The 19,694-nt window shown below is 45.8% G+C and overlaps 1 protein-coding gene across 3 annotated transcripts in view; it reads left to right on the top strand.

The window, feature by feature from the left end:
• Positions 1-1,610: 1,610 nt before the first annotated feature.
• LOC109865231 (myosin phosphatase Rho-interacting protein) overlaps positions 1,611-19,694 on the top strand; it is a 79,486-nt gene continuing 61,402 nt past the window's right edge. The window contains exons 1-3 of one of the 3 annotated variants that reach the window (XM_031798986.1): positions 1,611-1,702; positions 15,354-15,431; positions 17,685-17,750. In XM_031798986.1, the coding sequence (XP_031654846.1) occupies positions 15,417-15,431; positions 17,685-17,750 (81 nt within the window). In that variant the 5' untranslated portion in view covers positions 1,611-1,702; positions 15,354-15,416. Of the gene's footprint in view, positions 2,519-15,353; positions 15,432-17,684; positions 17,751-19,694 lie in introns of all 3 variants that reach the window. The other 2 variants (XM_031798987.1, XM_031798985.1) reach the window with 2 other exon arrangements.

Below are 19,694 nucleotides of genomic sequence, written 5' to 3'. Positions count from 1 at the left end.
GTACGTGAAAGATCTGGGATTTTCAGGGATGTGTCAGAAACCACGACTTGAAAACTCTACGGGTTGAAAGAATGTCTGTGTAAATTGGATGTTACATGTTCAGCAACAGAAAAGCTGAGCTATAATCACAGAAGACACGTTGATGCCCATCACTTAATAGCCTTGAGGATGGCAAAGTTGACAGACAGCATAAAATATGACAACATGCTGTCACAGTTTAAAAATGCTTTAGAATGCTAACTTGAAGCAGTTTAAGTTGAAATGGTGCTGGTATGGGCTCCTGTTGTCTTTGTGATGACTGTAACTCCATGGTTCTAAATCAGTAGTTGTTTAGTGTTGAAAACGTTAACTTGCTTAGGTGCAGGTGATAATAACGGCTTGTTTACATGCAGTATTTGCTTTGTCACCGGACAGATGTTGCTCTCTGGTTTTGTGATGAAACAAACGTATCTGTTGTTGAATTTATTCCGCCACTGTGTGATTGTTGTCTTTTTGTTGTCACGGCGTTATTGTTTATCACGGTGGCGTGTGAACGAATGGGTTACAGAGCAAACAACACCATTATCACAAGGTTGTAGGTTGTAATATGGCCTTTTTACTGCCTTGGCTTGGCTTCCTCAGAGATTTTACCTATGCACCAATACTGGTTTTGTCCCTGGTACTTATTCCACTAGCTATTGATCCTGGGTTGGCTTGGCTTCCTCAGAGACTTTACCTATGCACCGCTACTGGTTTTGTCCCTGGTACTTATTCCACTAGCTATTGATCCTGGGTTGGCTTGGCTTCCTCAGAGATTTTACCTATGCACCGATACTGGTTTTGTCCCTGGTACTTATTCCACTCGCTATTGATCCTGGGTTGGCTTGGCTTCCTCAGAGATTTTACCAAGCACCGCTACTGGTTTTGTCCCTGGTGCTTATTCCATTAGCTATTGATCCTGGGTTGGTTTTAGGATGGGATAACAGAAGAGAAATCTGATTCTAGATCTGTTCAGTGGCACAAATGGTCATTGGAGCTCTCCGTGTGGCCAATGGTTTATATATACTAGAAGACTGGTAGGGGGCGCTGTTTCGAAGCCACCACTCCTCCATTTTACTACTGTCCCATCGTTGTAACAATGATTTTAGAAGCAATAGAAAAACATTTGTTTTTGCCACGTTTAATCGATTACAAACACCTTAATGCATAATGCTATTCAATTATATTATGTGAGCTTAACATATGAATAAAAACATTTAGAAATACCTTTTCCTTAAAGTATACTTTTTTTTAGATTATTAATGTTATTGTCCCCACTACAACAACAACAACAAAATACATCAAATCAATGTACTTTTGTCCTTGAAACATTTAACTTAAATAATGTAGAATTCACTTCATTCCTATGAGGACTGCATCTTCTGCGGATTACCAATATGGCCGACTAGTAATTCAAAGCCTGTCATTGGCCAACACAAAGCAAAAACACATTCTAGTGTTTATTCGTTATTGTTGCGTCCCCATCCCTAGCTAGATGGCGTTGTAGAGCAACTATCGCGAGATACCATGACAATTCCATCAGAAAATCTGTGCGTCCGCGACCTCCCTCCCATTGGTTAAGAGATCTCCCGGAAGAAAAAAAAAGAAGAAGAAAAATGAACCCAGGGGCGCTGCTATCCATGGAAACCAAAACCGAAAAATTCGTGTGTGCTTCAATGATTGTGTAAGAAGCGCTTCGTCTGAGTACTATGTGTCAGCGGGGAGTTAATTACGCAGAAGCTTTGTATTCCACACTACCTAAATACCTAGCTAGGCGAGAGGATTTTATTACCCAGCTTGCTAGCCAGTGAATAAACAGTCGTGATAAACTTCGCAAAGAGTTACTGTTACGTTTGTAGCTTGTTAGCGCTTGCTAGCCAGCTACCTCCACTTTTGTGTTTTTTTTCTCCCCCTTTCAATGGGTGTAACTTAGGTTACCACCCGATGGAAGCTGTTACCTTGGAGCTTGAGGCTGCTAACACTGCAATTTCTATTTTTGTGGTTCGCACAATAACATTGGCTAGTTAGCTAACTATCGATTACAACAAAAACTACCTTGTTACTCGCTTGCCTTTGTGGATACAGGCCATGGACTGAATAACGCACACGAATGGTGTCGTCTAGCAGTCAATATTGGATTATGTACATTGGGTACAACTAAACAACACAAGACCTTTGAATATGGATTGTGTGTGTGTGTGAACTCGAGACCGCTTGTTATTGGGATGATCATGCAATTGGATTGCTGGGACAATGTGCCAAATTGGATGAAATAAACGTAGCTAAAGAAAACAACGGAATTAAACACTCTACATTTTTTTCATTCTTTTTTTTTCCTTTCACGTTTGCATTTTACGGTGAACGGAGGCGAAATACAATGTCTACGGCGAAAGACAACTCTTGCAGGAAATTCCAGGCGAACATTTTCAATAAAAGTAAATGTCAGAATTGCTTCAAACCTCGGGAGTTGCATCTCTTGACCGATCAAGATCTGAATCAGGTAATGCGTTGTTATTGTGGTGCTGATGCCACATTGTAGCATAGGTGCTTGTAACGTGAACTCGTTGCTAATCTAGCTACAATATAACCATTTGGGCGTGTCGAGCTTGCTGTTGCTGGCAGGTTATGTAATAATTGAATTAGACAGTTAGCTAGTCAATCTTGCAATGGAACTTCGCATAGTATTGTAGGTTTTTATACCAGAGTTTTAAAACGGTGACACAGTGTTGACCTATTTCATGCGGTCTACTTTGAAATCCTAAAATCAAATAAAATTGTATTGGTCACATACACATATTTAGCAGATGTTATTGCGGCTGTAGCGAATTCCTCAAGTCTATTAATCAGCTTTCGTATTGCCAATAGTGTGTGTGTGTAAGACATTCAGGCTGTATCCTCGTATTGCCAATAGTGTGTGTGTGTGTGTGTGTGTGTGTGTGTGTGTAAGACATTCAGGCTGTATCCTCATTCAGTAACTGTTTACCCTGCTTCAGCCTGACAAACTAAGGTGTGGTTCTGATGGGAAGAACCAGTGTTTCTCGCAATCAACCACTGGTTCAAATGTAGGAATAAGATGTGATAATATGACAATCGTGGAAAGCCACAGATGAACATTTTAGATTTGAATAGATGGATGAACCAGGGTTTTCTCTAGCTTCTGGTTAGAAATAACATTTTATAACTGGCAAATCACACCACCCATCCAAAAGGAGTAATCAGCTGACCTATCATGGGTCCTGACCCAATATTTGGGAGACATTGACCTGAACGATCCCCTTGTCCCATAGGGCTGGCATTGGCAAGCATGGTCACCAGCTGACTCAGGGGCATTGTCTGCCACACACAGATATCTGTGGACGCAAACAATACGGTGGTGCCCTCCTGAATGTGACCCCGGCTGTGGGTTCTCTGCAGCTGAGCTGACTCAAGATTAGGGGTGTAGTGGTTCATCAAACCCATTGTTTGGTACTTACTGCTGTTTCCGGGGTCACAGTTCAGTTTCAGTAAACAGCGGGAAAATGAAATGCCCAAAATGTTTTTTTGTTTATTTAATAAAATCCAAAGTGTTGTTATTCCTGACTCCATACAAGATCATCAGTCGTATAAGGCCTGATCCAAGTCAAATCACATAAGAGCCTTGCCTTCCGCCTGGCTACTTCAACCTCGGCCAACAGCTCCGCCCCCCCCGCAGCTCCTCGCCCAAGCCTCTCCAGGTTCTCCTTTACCCAAATCCAGATAGCAGATGTTCTGAAAGAGCTGCAAAACCTGGACCCGTACAAATCAGCTGGGCTTGACAATCTGGACCCTCTATTTCTGAAACTATCTGCCACCATTGTCGCAACCCCTATTACCAGCCTGTTCAACCTCTCTTTCATCTCGTCTGAGATCCCCAAGGATTGGAAAGCTGCCGCAGTCATCCCCCTCTTCAAAGAGGGAGACACCCTGGACCCAAACTGTTACAGACCTATATCCATCCTGCCCTGCCTATCTAAGGTCTTCGAAAGCCAAGTCAACAAACAGGTCACTGACCATCTCGAATCCCACCGTACCTTCTCCGCTGTGCAATCTGGTTTCCGAGCCGGTCATGGGTGCACCTCAGCCACACTCAAGGTACTAAACGACATCATAACCGCCATCGATAAAAGACAGTACTGTGCAGCCGTCTTCATCGACCTTGCCAAGGCTTTCGACTCTGTCAATCACCATATTCTTATCGGCAGACTCAGTAGCCTCGGTTTTTCGGATGACTGCCTTGCCTGGTTCACCAATTACTTTGCAGACAGAGTTCAGTGTGTCAAATCGGAGGGCATGCTGTCCGGTCCTCTGGCAGTCTCTATGGGGGTGCCACAGGGTTCAATTCTCGGGCCGACTCTTTTCTCTGTGTATATCAATGATGTTGCTCTTGCTGCGGGCGATTCCCTGATCCACCTCTACGCAGACGACACCATTCTATATACTTTCGGCCCGTCTTTGGACACTGTGCTATCTAACCTCCAAACAAGCTTCAATGCCATACAACACTCCTTCCGTGGCCTCCAACTGCTCTTAAACGCTAGTAAAACCAAATGCATGCTTTTCAACCGGTCGCTGCCTGCACCTGCACGCCCGACTAGCATCACCACCCTGGATGGTTCCGACCTAGAATATGTGGACGTCTATAAGTACCTAGGTGTCTGGCTAGACTGCAAACTCTCCTTCCAGACTCATATCAAACATCTCCAATCGAAAATCAAATCAAGAGTCGGCTTTCTATTCCGCAACAAAGCCTCCTTCACTCAAGCCGCCAAGCTTACCCTAGTAAAACTGACTATCCTACCGATCCTCGACTTCGGCGATGTCATCTACAAAATGGCTTCCAACACTCTACTCAGCAAACTGGATGCAGTCTATCACAGTGCCATCCGTTTTGTCACTAAAGCACCTTATACTACCCACCACTGCGACTTGTATGCTCTAGTCGGCTGGCCCTCGCTACATATTCGTCGCCAGACCCACTGGCTCCAGGTCATCTACAAGTCTATGCTAGGTAAAGCTCCGCCTTATCTCAGCTCACTGGTCACGATGGCAACACCCATCCGTAGCACGCGCTCCAGCAGGTGTATCTCACTGATCATCCCTAAAGCCAACACCTCATTTGGCCGCCTTTCGTTCCAGTACTCTGCTGCCTGTGACTGGAACGAATTGCAAAAATCGCTGAAGTTGGAGACTTTTATCTCCCTCACCAACTTCAAACATCAGCTATCTGAGCAGCTAACCGATCGCTGCAGCTGTACATAGTCTATTGGTAAATAGCCCACCCTTTTCACCTACCTCATCCCCGTACTGTTTTTATTTATTTACTTTTCTGCTCTTCTGCACACCAATATCTCTACCTGTACATGACCATCTGATCTTTTATCACTCCAGTGTTAATCTGCAAAATTGTAATTATTTGCCTACCTCCTCATGCCTTTTGCACACATTGTATATAGACCCCCCCTTCGTTTTCTACTGTGTTATTGACTTGTTAATTGTTTACTCCATGTGTAACTCTTTGTTGTATGCTCACACTGCTATGCTTTATCTTGGCCAGGTCGCAGTTGCAAATGAGAACTTGTTCTCAACTAGCCTACCTGGTTAAATAAAGGTGAAATAAAAATAAAAAAATAAAAAGAGCACCATAAGGAATAACAACACTGGACTTTCTTAAATGAAAACGCACAATTACTCATCAACTATGCATCATACGGGGATGATTTCTGTATTTTGAAAGTTACATATCTTGAAAACTTGATTGCTGACAAGTGCAACACGGGTTCATTGGCCAACTCATTGACAACATTGACTTTAGCTTGCATACATAGAGTGGAGTACTTCCTGTTTATTGAAATGGGTGCGAGAAGGAGAAGTTTATAACGTGGTTCGAGCACTTTCACAAGGTGCTGAAAACCCCTGTTCTTAACCACTGAGATTGGGCACATATCCGTGGCTATTAACATACCTTTCTCTCTAGTAATTCTATTTGGCCCGGTCAGAATCGGCTGCGGACGGGGTGCTTGAATGCAGAGGGGAGAAGTTTATTATTATTATTGATATTTTTAAAACGTATTTGAGGTCTTGGCAGTTGCACAGGCTATTCTGGTTGAGCAGTGGCAACACCCTCTATACCCTTCGCTGTTGTAATCTACTGGGAAGATGAAATGTTCCCAAACTAGAGGTTTAACCGATGATGCAGATCCTCCTGGTTTATCCACCACTCTCCATGATACACAACTAGTTCCCCGCTGCGCCTCACAAAAGGACAGGTTTGAAATGGGCCAGTTAAGATTCACATTTTTGATTACAATGTGCACATTGGCTCTAGTAGTTTTAACGGAATAGTCTGAGATGTTGTTTTTTCATCTCACAGTTACTAGTTGCATACAATGCAGCGTTATAGGCATAGTGTCTTTTTCTTCATCTCACAGTTACTAGTTGCATACAATGCAGCGTTATAGGCATAGTGTCTTTTTCTTCATCTCACAGTTACCAGTGGCATACAATGCAGCGTTATAGGCATAGTGTCTTTTTCTTCATCTCACAGTTACTAGTGGCATACAATGCAGCGTTATAGGCATAGTGTCTTTTTCTTCATCTCACAGTTACTAGTGGCATACAATGCAGCGTTATAGGCATAGTGTCTTTTTCTTCATCTCACAGTTACTAGTGGCATACAATGCAGCGTTATAGGCATAGTGTCTTTTTCTTCATCTCACAGTTACTAGTGGCATACAATGCAGCGTTATAGGCATAGTGTCTTTTTCTTCATCTCACAGTTACTAGTGGCATACAATGCAGCGTTATAGGCATAGTGTCTTTTTCTTCATCTCACAGTTACTAGTGGCATACAATGCAGCGTTATAGGCATAGTGTCTTTTTCTTCATCTCACAGTTACTAGTGGCATACAATGCAGCGTTATAGGCATAGTGTCTTTTTCTTCATCTCACAGTTACTAGTGGCATACAATGCAGCGTTATAGGCATAGTGTCTTTTTCTTCATCTCACAGTTACTAGTGGCATACAATGCAGCGTTATAGGCATAGTGTCTTTTTCTTCATCTCACAGTTACTAGTGGCATACAATGCAGCGTTATAGGCATAGTGTCTTTTTCTTCATCTCACAGTTACTAGTGGCATACAATGCAGCGTTATAGGCATAGTGTCTTTTTCTTCATCTCACAGTTACTAGTGGCATACAATGCAGCGTTATAGGCATAGTGTCTTTTTCTTCATCTCACAGTTACTAGTGGCATACAATGCAGCGTTATAGGCATAGTGTCTTTTTCTTCATCTCACAGTTACTAGTGGCATACAATGCAGCGTTATAGGCATAGTGTCTTTTTCTTCATCTCACAGTTACTAGTGGCATACAATGCAGCGTTATAGGCATAGTGTCTTTTTCTTCATCTCACAGTTACTAGTGGCATACAATGCAGCGTTATAGGCATAGTGTCTTTTTCTTCATCTCACAGTTACTAGTGGCATACAATGCAGCGTTATAGGCATAGTGTCTTTTTCTTCATCTCACAGTTACTAGTGGCATACAATGCAGCGTTATAGGCATAGTGTCTTTTTCTTCATCTCACAGTTACTAGTGGCATACAATGCAGCGTTATAGGCATAGTGTCTTTTTCTTCATCTCACAGTTACTAGTGGCATACAATGCAGCGTTATAGGCATAGTGTCTTTTTCTTCATCTCACAGTTACTAGTGGCATACAATGCAGCGTTATAGGCATAGTGTCTTTTTCTTCATCTCACAGTTACTAGTGGCATACAATGCAGCGTTATAGGCATAGTGTCTTTTTCTTCATCTCACAGTTACTAGTGGCACACAATGCAGCGTTATAGGCATAGTGTCTTTTTCTTCATCTATTGTTTTTCTGTATTCATTCGATTCACAGTGCGGACCAGAGGTACCGACCGGGTTTGGTACCAATACGTGGACACGTTACACTCAAGATGTTGGTACACAACTGAAAATATGAAGCTCTAGACTCAAGTACACACACAAAGTCATGTATGTGGACTTGAGTACACATCCGTTAGAAACAAAGCACTGTCAAGTCTTTGGTTGAAATTACACATTTCCAGTCCAAAAAGAAGCTTATCTCGCATTTTCCTTCAGCCAGCGAAGTAGTGAATGAGAAGATCTGTCTTCCAGATCGTTAGCTAGTCTCGGTTGTATCCTGTAATTGATCCCATGCGATGATGTCCAGATGGGCCCTTGAACGTGGCTTTAAGAACAGCAACAGCAGCAAGCGGTCCTCTCCTCCGACGAGACTGTGCGTGAGGATGTGTGTGTTTGTGTGTGACGGCCTGCTTGTGATTACTGTGGGGTTAACCCCTTCCGACCCGGACTGCTGAGTCAGGCATAGAATCTTAAAGTGATTTACATCACTTTCTTCATCTCGCTGAGATGCAGCCCTCCTCTCTCGGTTAGTGCTATCCGGAATCCTTGGGAGGGCTATACACTAACCTTAACCCCTAAACATAACCCTTACCTATAACCTTTACCCAACCCTAACACTTACCAAACCATTTTTACATTTCAACGTCAATGGGGGTGACATCAACGTTGGGACGTCCCAAGGATCCCGTTTAGACTGTCCTTTATGACGTCACAGGTGGAGCCAGAGATTCTTCTGTTCGCTGCTCTCTCTATATATAGGGCTGGAAATGACTTGGTCTCATACCGGACAAATCTTAACCTGACAACGTAAACAATAATCTTCTACGCTAGCTAGGCCTGCTTTCATCAAATAAAACCATACTTTAAAAGACCCACATTCTATCCCAAATCCATTCGGAGAAACTAGCCATGACATTGACCTCCATTTTCGACAAGACAATGTAAACATTATTGAAGCTATCTGCTCGCTCATATTATTTAATGACTTCTTTTGAGATGAGTGGACCAAATGGAAATAGCAGGAAAGTGGAAGTGTAGAAATCATAAGTGAAACATGGAGGGTGGTTCCTCTTCCCTCCACTGGGCTGCTAGTAAGTAGATGACTAGAGGTCGGGGTGCTTCCATGTTGTCCTAATGAAGTTGAAACACTGAATGACTCCAAGAGAAGCTCTCGTTTAGTCCAACTTAATTTGAGCCCTATATTAAAAAACAAGTTATTTTGAATCTGCTTCTGGACATGATGGAAAAGGGAGTTGCTGAGCTCAATCTTTCACCCTCCTGTCATTTGATCAAACCTCCCCCATGATTGCAACATTGAGAAGAGAAAACAATATTCCTAGCCCACATGGATAAGTTATCTGAAGGAAAAGGAACAGAATGTGGAGGAACAGTATCCAATATAAACAATCTCTTTGTTCTACACCGCAGTGATGGGAGGAAGGTGGAACTGTGGGAGGAGAGAGGGGCGTCAAAGCTGATTCCGTCTTTGGCAGTTAGTTTAGTGGGAAAAATGACTTATTTCCCTGATGTGTAGACCTAGGTCTAGATGCCTCCAAGCTCATATGATGATGTGTGCCAGAGAGAGCACTTTGTATGTTCTTTTGGGAGAGGAGAGAGCCTAGATCCAGAAAAACAACCCTTAATAACTATCGCTGAGCTACACTGCCCTGTAGTTCCCGAGGCATCGGAGAGGGGGACAACACACTCAGGATAGATGGTGGGGGGGCAGGGAGGAGGGAGAGATGGAGGGGGCAGGGATGTGATGGAGGTATAGACAGGGATTTGAGAGAGGGTGGTGGCTGGGTGAGTGAGTGAGTGAGCAGAAACAGTCTGGGAGAGGTGGTAGGAGACGAGGTGGTAGGAGACGAGTATAGAGGGAAGGAGAGAGAGGAGAACTCAGGGAGGAGGTGGTAGGAGATGAGTGTAGAGGGAAGGAGAGAGAGGAGAACTCAGGGAGGAGGTGGTAGGAGATGAGTATAGAGGGAAGGAGAGAGAGAACTCAGGGAGGAGGTGGTGGGAGCAGGGGTATAGAGGGAAGGAGAGAGAGGAGAACTCAGGGAGGAGGTGGTGGGAGCAGGAGTATAGAGGGAAGGAGAGAGAGGAGAACTCAGGGAGGAGGTGGTGGGAGGAGGTGGTGGGAGCAGGGGTATAGAGGGAAGGAGAGAGAGGAGAACTCAGGGAGGTGGTGGTGGGAGCAGGAGTATAGAGGGAAGGAGAGAGAGAAGAACTCAGTGAGGAGGTGGTAGGAGCAGGGGTATAGAGGGAAGCAGAGAGAGGAGAACTCAGTGAGGAGGTGGTAGGAGACGAGTACAGAGGGAAGGAGAGAGAGGAGAACTCAGGGAGGAGGTGGTAGGAGACGAGTATAGAGGGAAGGAGAGAGAGGAGAACTCAGGGAGGAGGTGGTGGGAGCAGGAGTATAGAGGGAAGGAGAGAGAGGAGAACTCAGGGAGGAGGTGGTGGGAGCAGGGGTATAGAGGGAAGGAGAGAGAGGAGAACTCAGGGAGGAGGTGGTGGGAGCAGGAGTTTAGAGGGGAGGAGAGAGAGGAGAACTCAGGGAGGAGGTGGTAGGAGACAAGTATAGAGGGAAGGAGAGAGAGGAGAACTCAGGGAGGAGGTGGTAGGAGACGAGTATAGAGGGAAGGAGAGAGAGGAGAACTCAGGGAGGAGGTGGTGGGAGCAGGGGTATAGAGGGAAGGAGAGAGAGGAGAACTCAGGGAGGAGGTGGTGGGACCAGGGGTATAGAGGGAAGGAGAGAGAGGAGAACTCAGGGAGGAGGTGGTGGGAGCAGGAGTATAGAGGGAAGGAGAGAGAGGAGAACTCAGGGAGGAGGTGGTGGGAGCAGGAGTTTAGAGGGAAGGAGAGAGAGGAGAACTCAGGGAGGAGGTGGTAGGAGACGAGTATAGAGGGAAGGAGAGAGAGGAGAACTCAGGGAGGAGGTGGTAGGAGCAGGAGTATAGAGGGAAGGAGAGAGAGGAGAACTCAGGGAGGAGGTGGTAGGAGCAGGAGTTTAGAGGGAAGGAGAGAGAGGAGAACTCAGGGAGGAGGTGGTGGGAGCAGGGGTATGGCAAGAGTTTGGAGGGAGGAAGAGAACTCAGGGAGGAGGTGGTGGGAGCAGGGGTATGGCAAGAGTTTGGAGGGAGGAAGAGAACTCAGGGAGGAGGTGGTGGGGGCAGGAGTTTGGGGGGAGGAAGGAGAGGAAGAGCTTGTGAAAGGAAGTGCGGGGTCGGGCTTGAAACTGGAGCAGAGTTTCCCAGAGGGTACTCTCACCGGTGGAGACCAGACTTCTAGGATACACATACATTGTTCTCAATTCCACATGGTCCAGAATCATGTATGTTAGATCTATACGTTCCCTTTCTATTCCAGAATGACCAAGGCTCTGCAATGGTTTTACTTGGCTAGCAGGAGTACGGTGGACAATCGGACTACACAGGACATTTGAATGGACTTTTTACCATGGCTCTGAAATGAGTGGAGGAGAGAGGAAGCCCCTTCAGTCATTAAGGGCCCCTTGGTCTGTAGTGGGGAGGAAATGGAGAGTTGTGTTGAATCCCAATAACCCCCCACCCCCTCCCTGAGCCCTCCCCTTGTTTTCGACTCTCCCTTGGTGTGGGAGTGATACTCGAACGGAGCAGCTAGTGGTAGGGAGAGAGAAATGACCCCAGGGAATGGGACATCACTACATCAATCACACCAACATTCGCTAATGGAAATCCTACCACACAATTCAATGACGACGAGCCTTGTGTTTTTCACAGTGTCTGTACTGGAGGCAGTAACAGCTCTCCTTATTTCTCATGCAACAAATGCATACCATGTGAGAACAGTAAAACAATAATGTAGCCGTCCTCTGTGGTTCAATGTGGAGTAGTAATGTAAGCGCTTCTCTGTGGTTCAATGTGGAGTAGTAATGTAGCTGTTCAATGTGGAGTAGTAATGTAAGCGCTTCTCTGTGGTTCAATGTGGAGTAGTAATGTAGCGCGATTACTACTCTCTCTCGTTCTCTCTACCTCTCCTTTTGTCTCTCTCTCGTTCTCGCTACCTCTCCTTTTGTCTCTCTCTCGTTCTCTCTACCTCTCCTCTTGTCTCTCTCTCGTTCTCTCTACCTCTCCTTTTGTCTCTCTCTCGTTCTCTCTACCTCTCCTTTTGTCTCTCTCTCGTTCTCTCTACCTCTCCTTTTGTCTCTCTCTCGTTCTCTCTACCTCTCCTTTTGTCTCTCTCTCGTTCTCTCTACCTCTCCTTTTGTCTCTCTCTCGTTCTCTCTACCTCTCCTTTTGTCTCTCTCTCGTTCTCTCTACCTCTCCTTTTGTCTCTCTCGTTCTCTCTACCTCTCCTTTTGTCTCTCTCTCGTTCTCTCTACCTCTCCTTTTGTCTCTCTCGTTCTCTCTACCTCTTCTTTTGTCTCTCTCTCGTTCTCTCTACCTCTCCTTTTGTCTCTCTCTCGTTCTCTCTACCTCTCCTTTTGTCTCTCTCTCGTTCTCTCTACCTCTCCTTTTGTCTCTCTCGTTCTCTCTACCTCTCCTTTGTCTCTCTCTCGTTCTCTCTACCTCTCCTTTTGTCTCTCTCTCGTTCTCTCTACCTCTCCTTTTGTCTCTCTCTCGTTCTCTCTACCTCTCCTTTTGTCTCTCTCTCGTTCTCTCTACCTCTCCTTTTGTCTCTCTCTCGTTCTCTCTACCTCTCCTTTTGTCTCTCTCTCGTTCTCTCTACCTCTCCTTTTGTCGCTCTCTCTCGTTCTCTCTACCTCTCCTTTTGTCTCTCTCTCGTTCTCTCTACCTCTCCTTTTGTCTCTCTCTCGTTCTCTCCTGTCAGTCTCTTTCTCGCTCGTTCTCTCTACCTCTAATTTTGTCTCTCTCTCATTCTCTCTACCTCTCCTTTTGTCTCTCTCTCATTCTCTAATGTCAGTCTCTTTCTGACTCGTTCTCTCTACCTCTCCTTTTGTCTCTCTCATTCTCTCCTGTCAGTCTCTTTCTGACTCGTTCTCTCTACCTCTCCTTTTGTCGCTCTCTCTCGTTCTCTCTACCTCTCCTTTTGTCTCTCTCTCGTTCTCTCTACCTCTCCTTTTTGTCTCTCTCTCGTTCTCTCCTGTCAGTCTCTTTCTCGCTCGTTCTCTCTACCTCTAATTTTGTCTCTCTCTCATTCTCTCTACCTCTCCTTTTGTCTCTCTCTCATTCTCTAATGTCAGTCTCTTTCTGACTCGTTCTCTCTACCTCTCCTTTTGTCTCTCTCTCATTCTCTCTACCTCTCCTTTGGTCTCTCTCATTCTCTCCTGTCAGTCTCTTTCTGACTCGTTCTCTCTATCTCTCCTTTTGTCTCCCTCTCATTCTCTCCCGTCAGTCTCTTTCTCGCTCTGTTTCTCTCTGTCGATGTCTCTCGACCAATGGAGAAATAGTTGCTATATGCTATAAAACACCTCTTACCTGTGTGGTATGGCCTCATTTATTGTGTTTTTTTGCATACCCCACTCCCTCTGAGGCGCCCTCGAAGAATGGGGTCACATCCTGGGGTCGGCCATTATTGACGGTGACCCCGGAGCAAGTTAGGGTTAAGTGCCTTGCTCAAGGGCACAACTGAAACAGCTCGGGGATTCGAACCAGTGACCTTTCGGTTTCTGTCCCACCGCTCTTAATTGCTAGGCTGTCTTCCACCCCTATATAGGATCTGAGGACAGGAAACATCCATTTTGGGTCGTGTCTGGTGTATGCTAATCATCAGTGTAAATGCCAGATTGTTCTTTTATTATATAATAACATTTGTACCCCTTTTTCACCCCAATTTCCTGGTTTCCAATTGGTAGTTAGTCTTGTCTCATTGTTGCAACTCCCCGTACGGACTCGGAAGAGACGAAGGTTGTGAGCCGTGAGTCCTCCGAAACGCGACCCAACCAAGACGTACTGCTTCTTGACACAATGCCCATTTAACCTGGAAGCCAGCTGCACCAATGTGTCAGAGGAAACACTGTACACCTGGTGACTGTGTCAGCGTGCACTGCACCCGGCCCGCCACAGGAGTCGCTAGTGCACGATGGGACAAGGACATCCCTGCTGGCCAAACCCTCCCCTGACCCCGACGACGCCGGGCTAATTGTGCGCCGCCCCATGGGTCTCCCGGTCGCGGCCGGCTGCGACAGAGCCTGGACTCTCTAACCCAGAATCTCTAGTGGCACAGCTAGCACTAAGACCACTGCACCACTCGGGAGGCCACCAGACTCTTCTTATCAGATGTCTAAGGACTATGTCCTGACACGTTTACCTCAATCACCTTTTTAGAAGGCACCACTTCATCTACCTGTCTCTGTAGACACATTAGTCAGGCAGTCTTCACAAGCTGAAACAAGGCACATGCGGATTTATGACTGATATACAGGGGCACGGGCTAGCTAGCAATATGGTCAAAATCCCCCGCAAGACTAATAATCCTACACTTCTCTGCTGCAGGGGAGACGCTAGCCTGGAATTTAAGGGTTCAGAGTGGGAAAAGGAGCCCAACAGGCCTGACAGCTGCTTCTTGGTAATGTTTAACAGTCAAAATTAGAGACAGACAGGAGTTTTTGAATAGAGTACAAAGAGCACCCATTTGAAATGTTTCTCCCCTCGGCCCTGTGGGAACTTTGTCTCCGTCTTTATGTTTCCACATCTTTCTGAACTGCTCCTCTGTGTTTTCGTTGAGGAACAAGGTTTTTTTTCGTTGAGTTTTTTTTTTGGCTCAAAACAACTTCCGTGAGGTGAATATAGATGAATAGGCAGGCGCTGTTGTTGTTCACACAGAAAGCTTCATTCTAGACTCATCGAAGCTATTAGAACGGAATGGCAGTGGATTGTAGCATCAAATGGTGCTGATTACGCTGACAGGCTTGCTAACCGGTGTGGTTTCAAATCAAATCAAATTGTATTTGTCACATACACATGGTTAGCAGATGTTAATGCGAGTGTAGCGAAATGCTTGTGCTTCTAGTTCCGACAATGCAGTAATAACCAACAAGTAATCTAGCTAACAATTCCAAAACTACTACCTTATAGACACAAGTGTAAGGGGATAAAGAATATGTACATAAAGATATATGAGTGAGTGATGGTACAGAGCAGCTTAGGCAAGATACAGTAGATGGTATCGAGTACAGTATATACATATGAGATGAGTATGTAAACAAAGTGGCATAGTTAAAGTGGCTAGTGATACATGTATTACATAAGGATGCAGTAGATGATATAGAGTACACTATATACATATACATATGAGATGAATAATGTAGGGTATGTAAACATTATATTAGGTAGCATTGTTTTAAGACGGCCTCGCCTTGAGGGTCTCTCTCTCCTCATTCACCCAGACTTTCTCTCTCACTGCTTTCCCCCTCCCCCTCAATGTTAATGCTCGTCTAAATTGCTCTGTTCTCTTGTGTTTTACAGGCCAAACCTATTTATGGCGGATGGCTGTGCTTGGCCCCCGAGGGAACAGACTTTAGCAATCCCATGCAAAGATCCCGGGTAAGAGCACCCATGATGTGTGTGTGTACGTTCACATGAAGTGGGGGATGGGTTAGTATGCATGTTCGCTGTTCCGTAGCACTGTAGTCACATGATAAACATTCACCGAACACCATTCCCCAGGCAGCAGAACCCTGTAGTGAGAGAGGGGATGAGTGAACGTGGACCATCAGGAGGTTTTCATTGGGTTTTTAAAATCCACTTAGGAAGCTAGATCTTGTTGAGAGCGTAATGGAAACACTACAGGCTGATGATCAATAGAGTCAGAGAAATGGACTCTGAACCTGCGTCGGTAGTGGATGTAGGCCTGAGGGTCCACTGCAGGGTCGTCATGTCATTAGTTTTTTTTTAATTGAACCTTTATTTAACTAGGCAAGTAGGTTAAGAACAAATTCTTATTTTACAATGACGGCCTAGGAACAGTGGGTTAACTGCCTCGTTCAGGGGCATAACGACAGATTTTTACTTTGTCAGCTCAGGGATTCGATCTAGCACCCTTCTGGTTACTGGCGCCACACTCTAACCACTAGTCTACCTGCCGTCCCTACACTCTAACCACTAGAATACCTGCCGCACTACACTCTAACCACTAGGCTACCTGCCATCCCTCCACTCTAACCACTAGAATACCTGCCGTCCCTACACTCTAACCACTAGTCTACCTGCCGTCCCTACACTCTAACCACTAGTCTACCTGCCGTCCCTACACTCTAACCACTAGTCTACCTGCCGTCCCTACACTCTAACCACTAGTCTACCTGCCGTCCCTACACTCTAACCACTAGCCTACCTGCCGTCCCTACACTCTAACCACTAGTCTACCTGCCGTCCCTACACTCTAACCACTAGTCTACCTGCCGTCCCTACACTCTAACCTCTAGCCTACCTGCCGTCCCTACACTCTAACCACTAGTCTACCTGCCGTCCCTACACTCTAACCACTAGTCTACCTGCCGTCCCTACACTCTAACCACTAGTCTACCTGCCGTCCCTACACTCTAACCACTAGTCTACCTGCCGTCCCTACACTCTAACCACAGACAGATGTAGACAGATGTAGTAACGTTCTCTCTCTCTCCCTGCAGACAGATATAGTAACGTTGTCTCTCTCTCCCTGCAGACAGATGTAGTAACGTTGTCTCTCTCTCTCCCTGCAGACAGATGTAGTAACGTTGTCTCTCTCTCCCTGCAGACAGATATAGTAACGTTGTCTCTCTCTCTCCCTGCAGACAGATATAGTAACGTTGTCTCTCTCTCTCCCTGCAGACAGATATAGTAACGTTGTCTCTCTCTCTCTCTGCAGACAGATATAGTAACGTTGTCTCTCTCTCTCCCTGCAGACAGATATAGTAACGTTGTCTCTCTCTCTCCCTGCAGACAGATATAGTAACGTTGTCTCTCTCTCCCTGCAGACAGATATAGTAACGTTGTCTCTCTCTCTCCCTGCAGACAGATGTAGTAACGTTGTCTCTCTCTCTCCCTGCAGACAGATATAGTAACGTTGTCTCTCTCTCCCTGCAGACAGATATAGTAACGTTGTCTCTCTCTCTCCCTGCAGACAGATGTAGTAACGTTGTCTCTCTCTCTCCCTGCAGACAGATATAGTAACGTTGTCTCTCTCTCTCCCTGCAGACAGATATAGTAACGTTGTCTCTCTCTCTCCCTGCAGACAGATATAGTAACGTTGTTTCTCTCTCTCCCTGCAGACAGATATAGTAACGTTGTTTCTCTCTCTCCCTGCAGACAGATGTAGTAACGTTGTCTCTCTCTCTCCCTGCAGACAGATATAGTAACGTTGTCTCTCTCTCCCTGCAGACAGATGTAGTAACGTTGTCTCTCTCTCTCCCTGCAGACAGATGTAGTAACGTTGTCTCTCTCTCCCTGCAGACAGATATAGTAACGTTGTCTCTCTCTCTCCCTGCAGACAGATATAGTAACGTTGTTTCTCTCTCTCCCTGCAGACAGATGTAGTAACGTTGTCTCTCTCTCTCCCTGCAGACAGATGTAGTAACGTTGTTTCTCTCTCTCCCTGCAGACAGATGTAGTAACGTTGTCTCTCTCTCTCTGCAGACAGATGTAGTAACGTTGTCTCTCTCTCTCTCTGCAAACAGATATAGTAACGTTGTTTCTCTCTCCCTGCAGACAGATGTAGTAACGTTGTTTCTCTCTCTCTCTGCAGACAGATGTAGTAACGTTGTCTCTCTCTCTCTCTGCAGACAGATATAGTAACGTTGTCTCTCTCTCTCCCGACAGAAATGGCAACGGAGGTTCTTTGTGCTGTACGAACATGGCTGCCTGCGTTTCGCCCTGGACGAATCGGTAAGGATCTGTCAAAGCCGCCACGCTACTTCCACTTGCTACCTAACAACTTAACAGCTCCTCACCTGCGTCTGTAACCAGGTTGTGTTATTGCCTCTCTTGCCTTATGGTTTCAAGCAGAGGCAGTTTGACAAGGAGGAGTAGTGTTTCATAATGTCCTTGTAGGTTGAATGACCTGCCTGTGTAGTGGTGATGTAATCGGTGGTTACCTGCCTGTGTAGTGGTGATGTAATCGGTGGTTACCTGCCTGTGTAGTGGTGATGTAATCGGTGGTACCTGCCTGTGTAGTGGTGATGTAATCGGTGGTACCTGCCTGTGTAGTGGTGATGTAATCGGTGGTACCTGCCTGTGTAGTGGTGATGTAATCGGTGGTACCTGCCTGTGTAGTGGTGACGTAATCGGTGGTTACCTGCCTGTGTAGTGGTGATGTAATCGGTGGTTACCTGCCTGTGTAGTGGTGATGTAATCGGTGGTTACCTGCCTGTGTAGTGGTGATGTAATCGGTGGTTACCTGCCTGTGTAGTGGTGATGTAATCGGTGGTACCTGCCTGTGTAGTGGTGATGTAATCGGTGGTACCAGCCTGTGGTAGTGGTGATGTAATCGGTGGTTACCTGCCTGTGTAGTGTTGATGTAATCGGTGGTACCTGCCTGTGTAGTGGTGATGTAATCGGTGGTACCAGCCTGTGGTAGTGGTGATGTAATCGGTGGTTACCTGCCTGTGTAGTGTTGATGTAATCGGTGGTACCTGCCTGTGTAGTGGTGATGTAATCGGTGGTGACCTGCCTGTGTAGTGGTGATGTAATCGGTGGTTACCTGCCTGTGTAGCGGTGATGTAATCGGTGGTACTTGGTAGCATTATCGTCTCTTTTAGCCTACCTAGCTCTACCCCAGCCTACCGCAGAGTAAACCTCACGCCGAGGAACCATAACCATGTTGATGGAGGAAGTAGGGCCTACCACATTTAGTTGATTGTTTGGTTGATAGGCTGTTGGTCGACCGAGATTTGTTTTAGTCCAGCAGTGGCAAATGTATACAAAATAATTACGCCTGTCTGATTCACGCCTGTCTGATTCACCCCTGTCTGATTCACCCCCGTCTGATTCACCCCCGTCTGATTCACCCCCGTCTGATTCACCCCCGTCTGATTCACGCCTGTCTGATTCACGCCTGTCTGATTCACGCCTGTCTGATTCACGCCTGTCTGATTCACGCCTGTCTGATTCACGCCTGTCTGATTCACCCCTGTCTGATTCACGCCTGTCTGATTCACGCCTGTCTGAGTGGACTAGTCCATTGCGGAGGCCTCAGGGACGGCACACCTCTATCACCAGTAGTACGTTTACCGTTAATTACCATCGTTTCTAATCTACGATGTTTGTTTGGTTACGGTAATGTCTGTTAACGTGTTCAATATATTACTACTCCAGTCTTAGCGTTGTCATTGTCAGAGTGGACACGTTGTTTAGAGCTCTCAACTTAGGCTACACTGGTTTATCTGGACACTGGTTTATCTCATTCCATTTACGAGTTGTCAATTTATTCGTTGTCTTTTGTTTAGAGCGCTCCTGTCAATCTTGAGTAAGAACACTCACCTGATTACGCATATAGAAGTAGGACTAGTTTGAGGCCTCTAAATCTACCCATCTGATAGTATTTGTGATTGTCTCAACTCACCATCACTGTGGAGCTTCTCAATGTAAGTAAACACAGTCTGTTTTTACATCCATTGAGAAGGGCAATAGTTCCTCAACTTAATCTTTCCTTCTCTCTCTGTTTCGATTACTACTCAGCATGAAAAGGTCATGCTCTGAAACGTCATAAAATAAGCCTACCTAGTTCCTTCTTATCCCTTGCTCAAATAGCCTACAGCAGTGTCTGTCTGCCTGAATCTCATTGGTGCTGGAAATTCTGAGGGCCCCGAATATTTAACAAAATGTTGCAAG

This window comes from Oncorhynchus kisutch, linkage group LG20 (genome assembly GCF_002021735.2).
Source record: "Oncorhynchus kisutch isolate 150728-3 linkage group LG20, Okis_V2, whole genome shotgun sequence".
NCBI lineage: Eukaryota > Metazoa > Chordata > Actinopteri > Salmoniformes > Salmonidae > Oncorhynchus > Oncorhynchus kisutch.
Note: the sequence above shows the minus strand (reverse complement) of the source record. Positions and strands in the feature narration are given on the sequence as shown.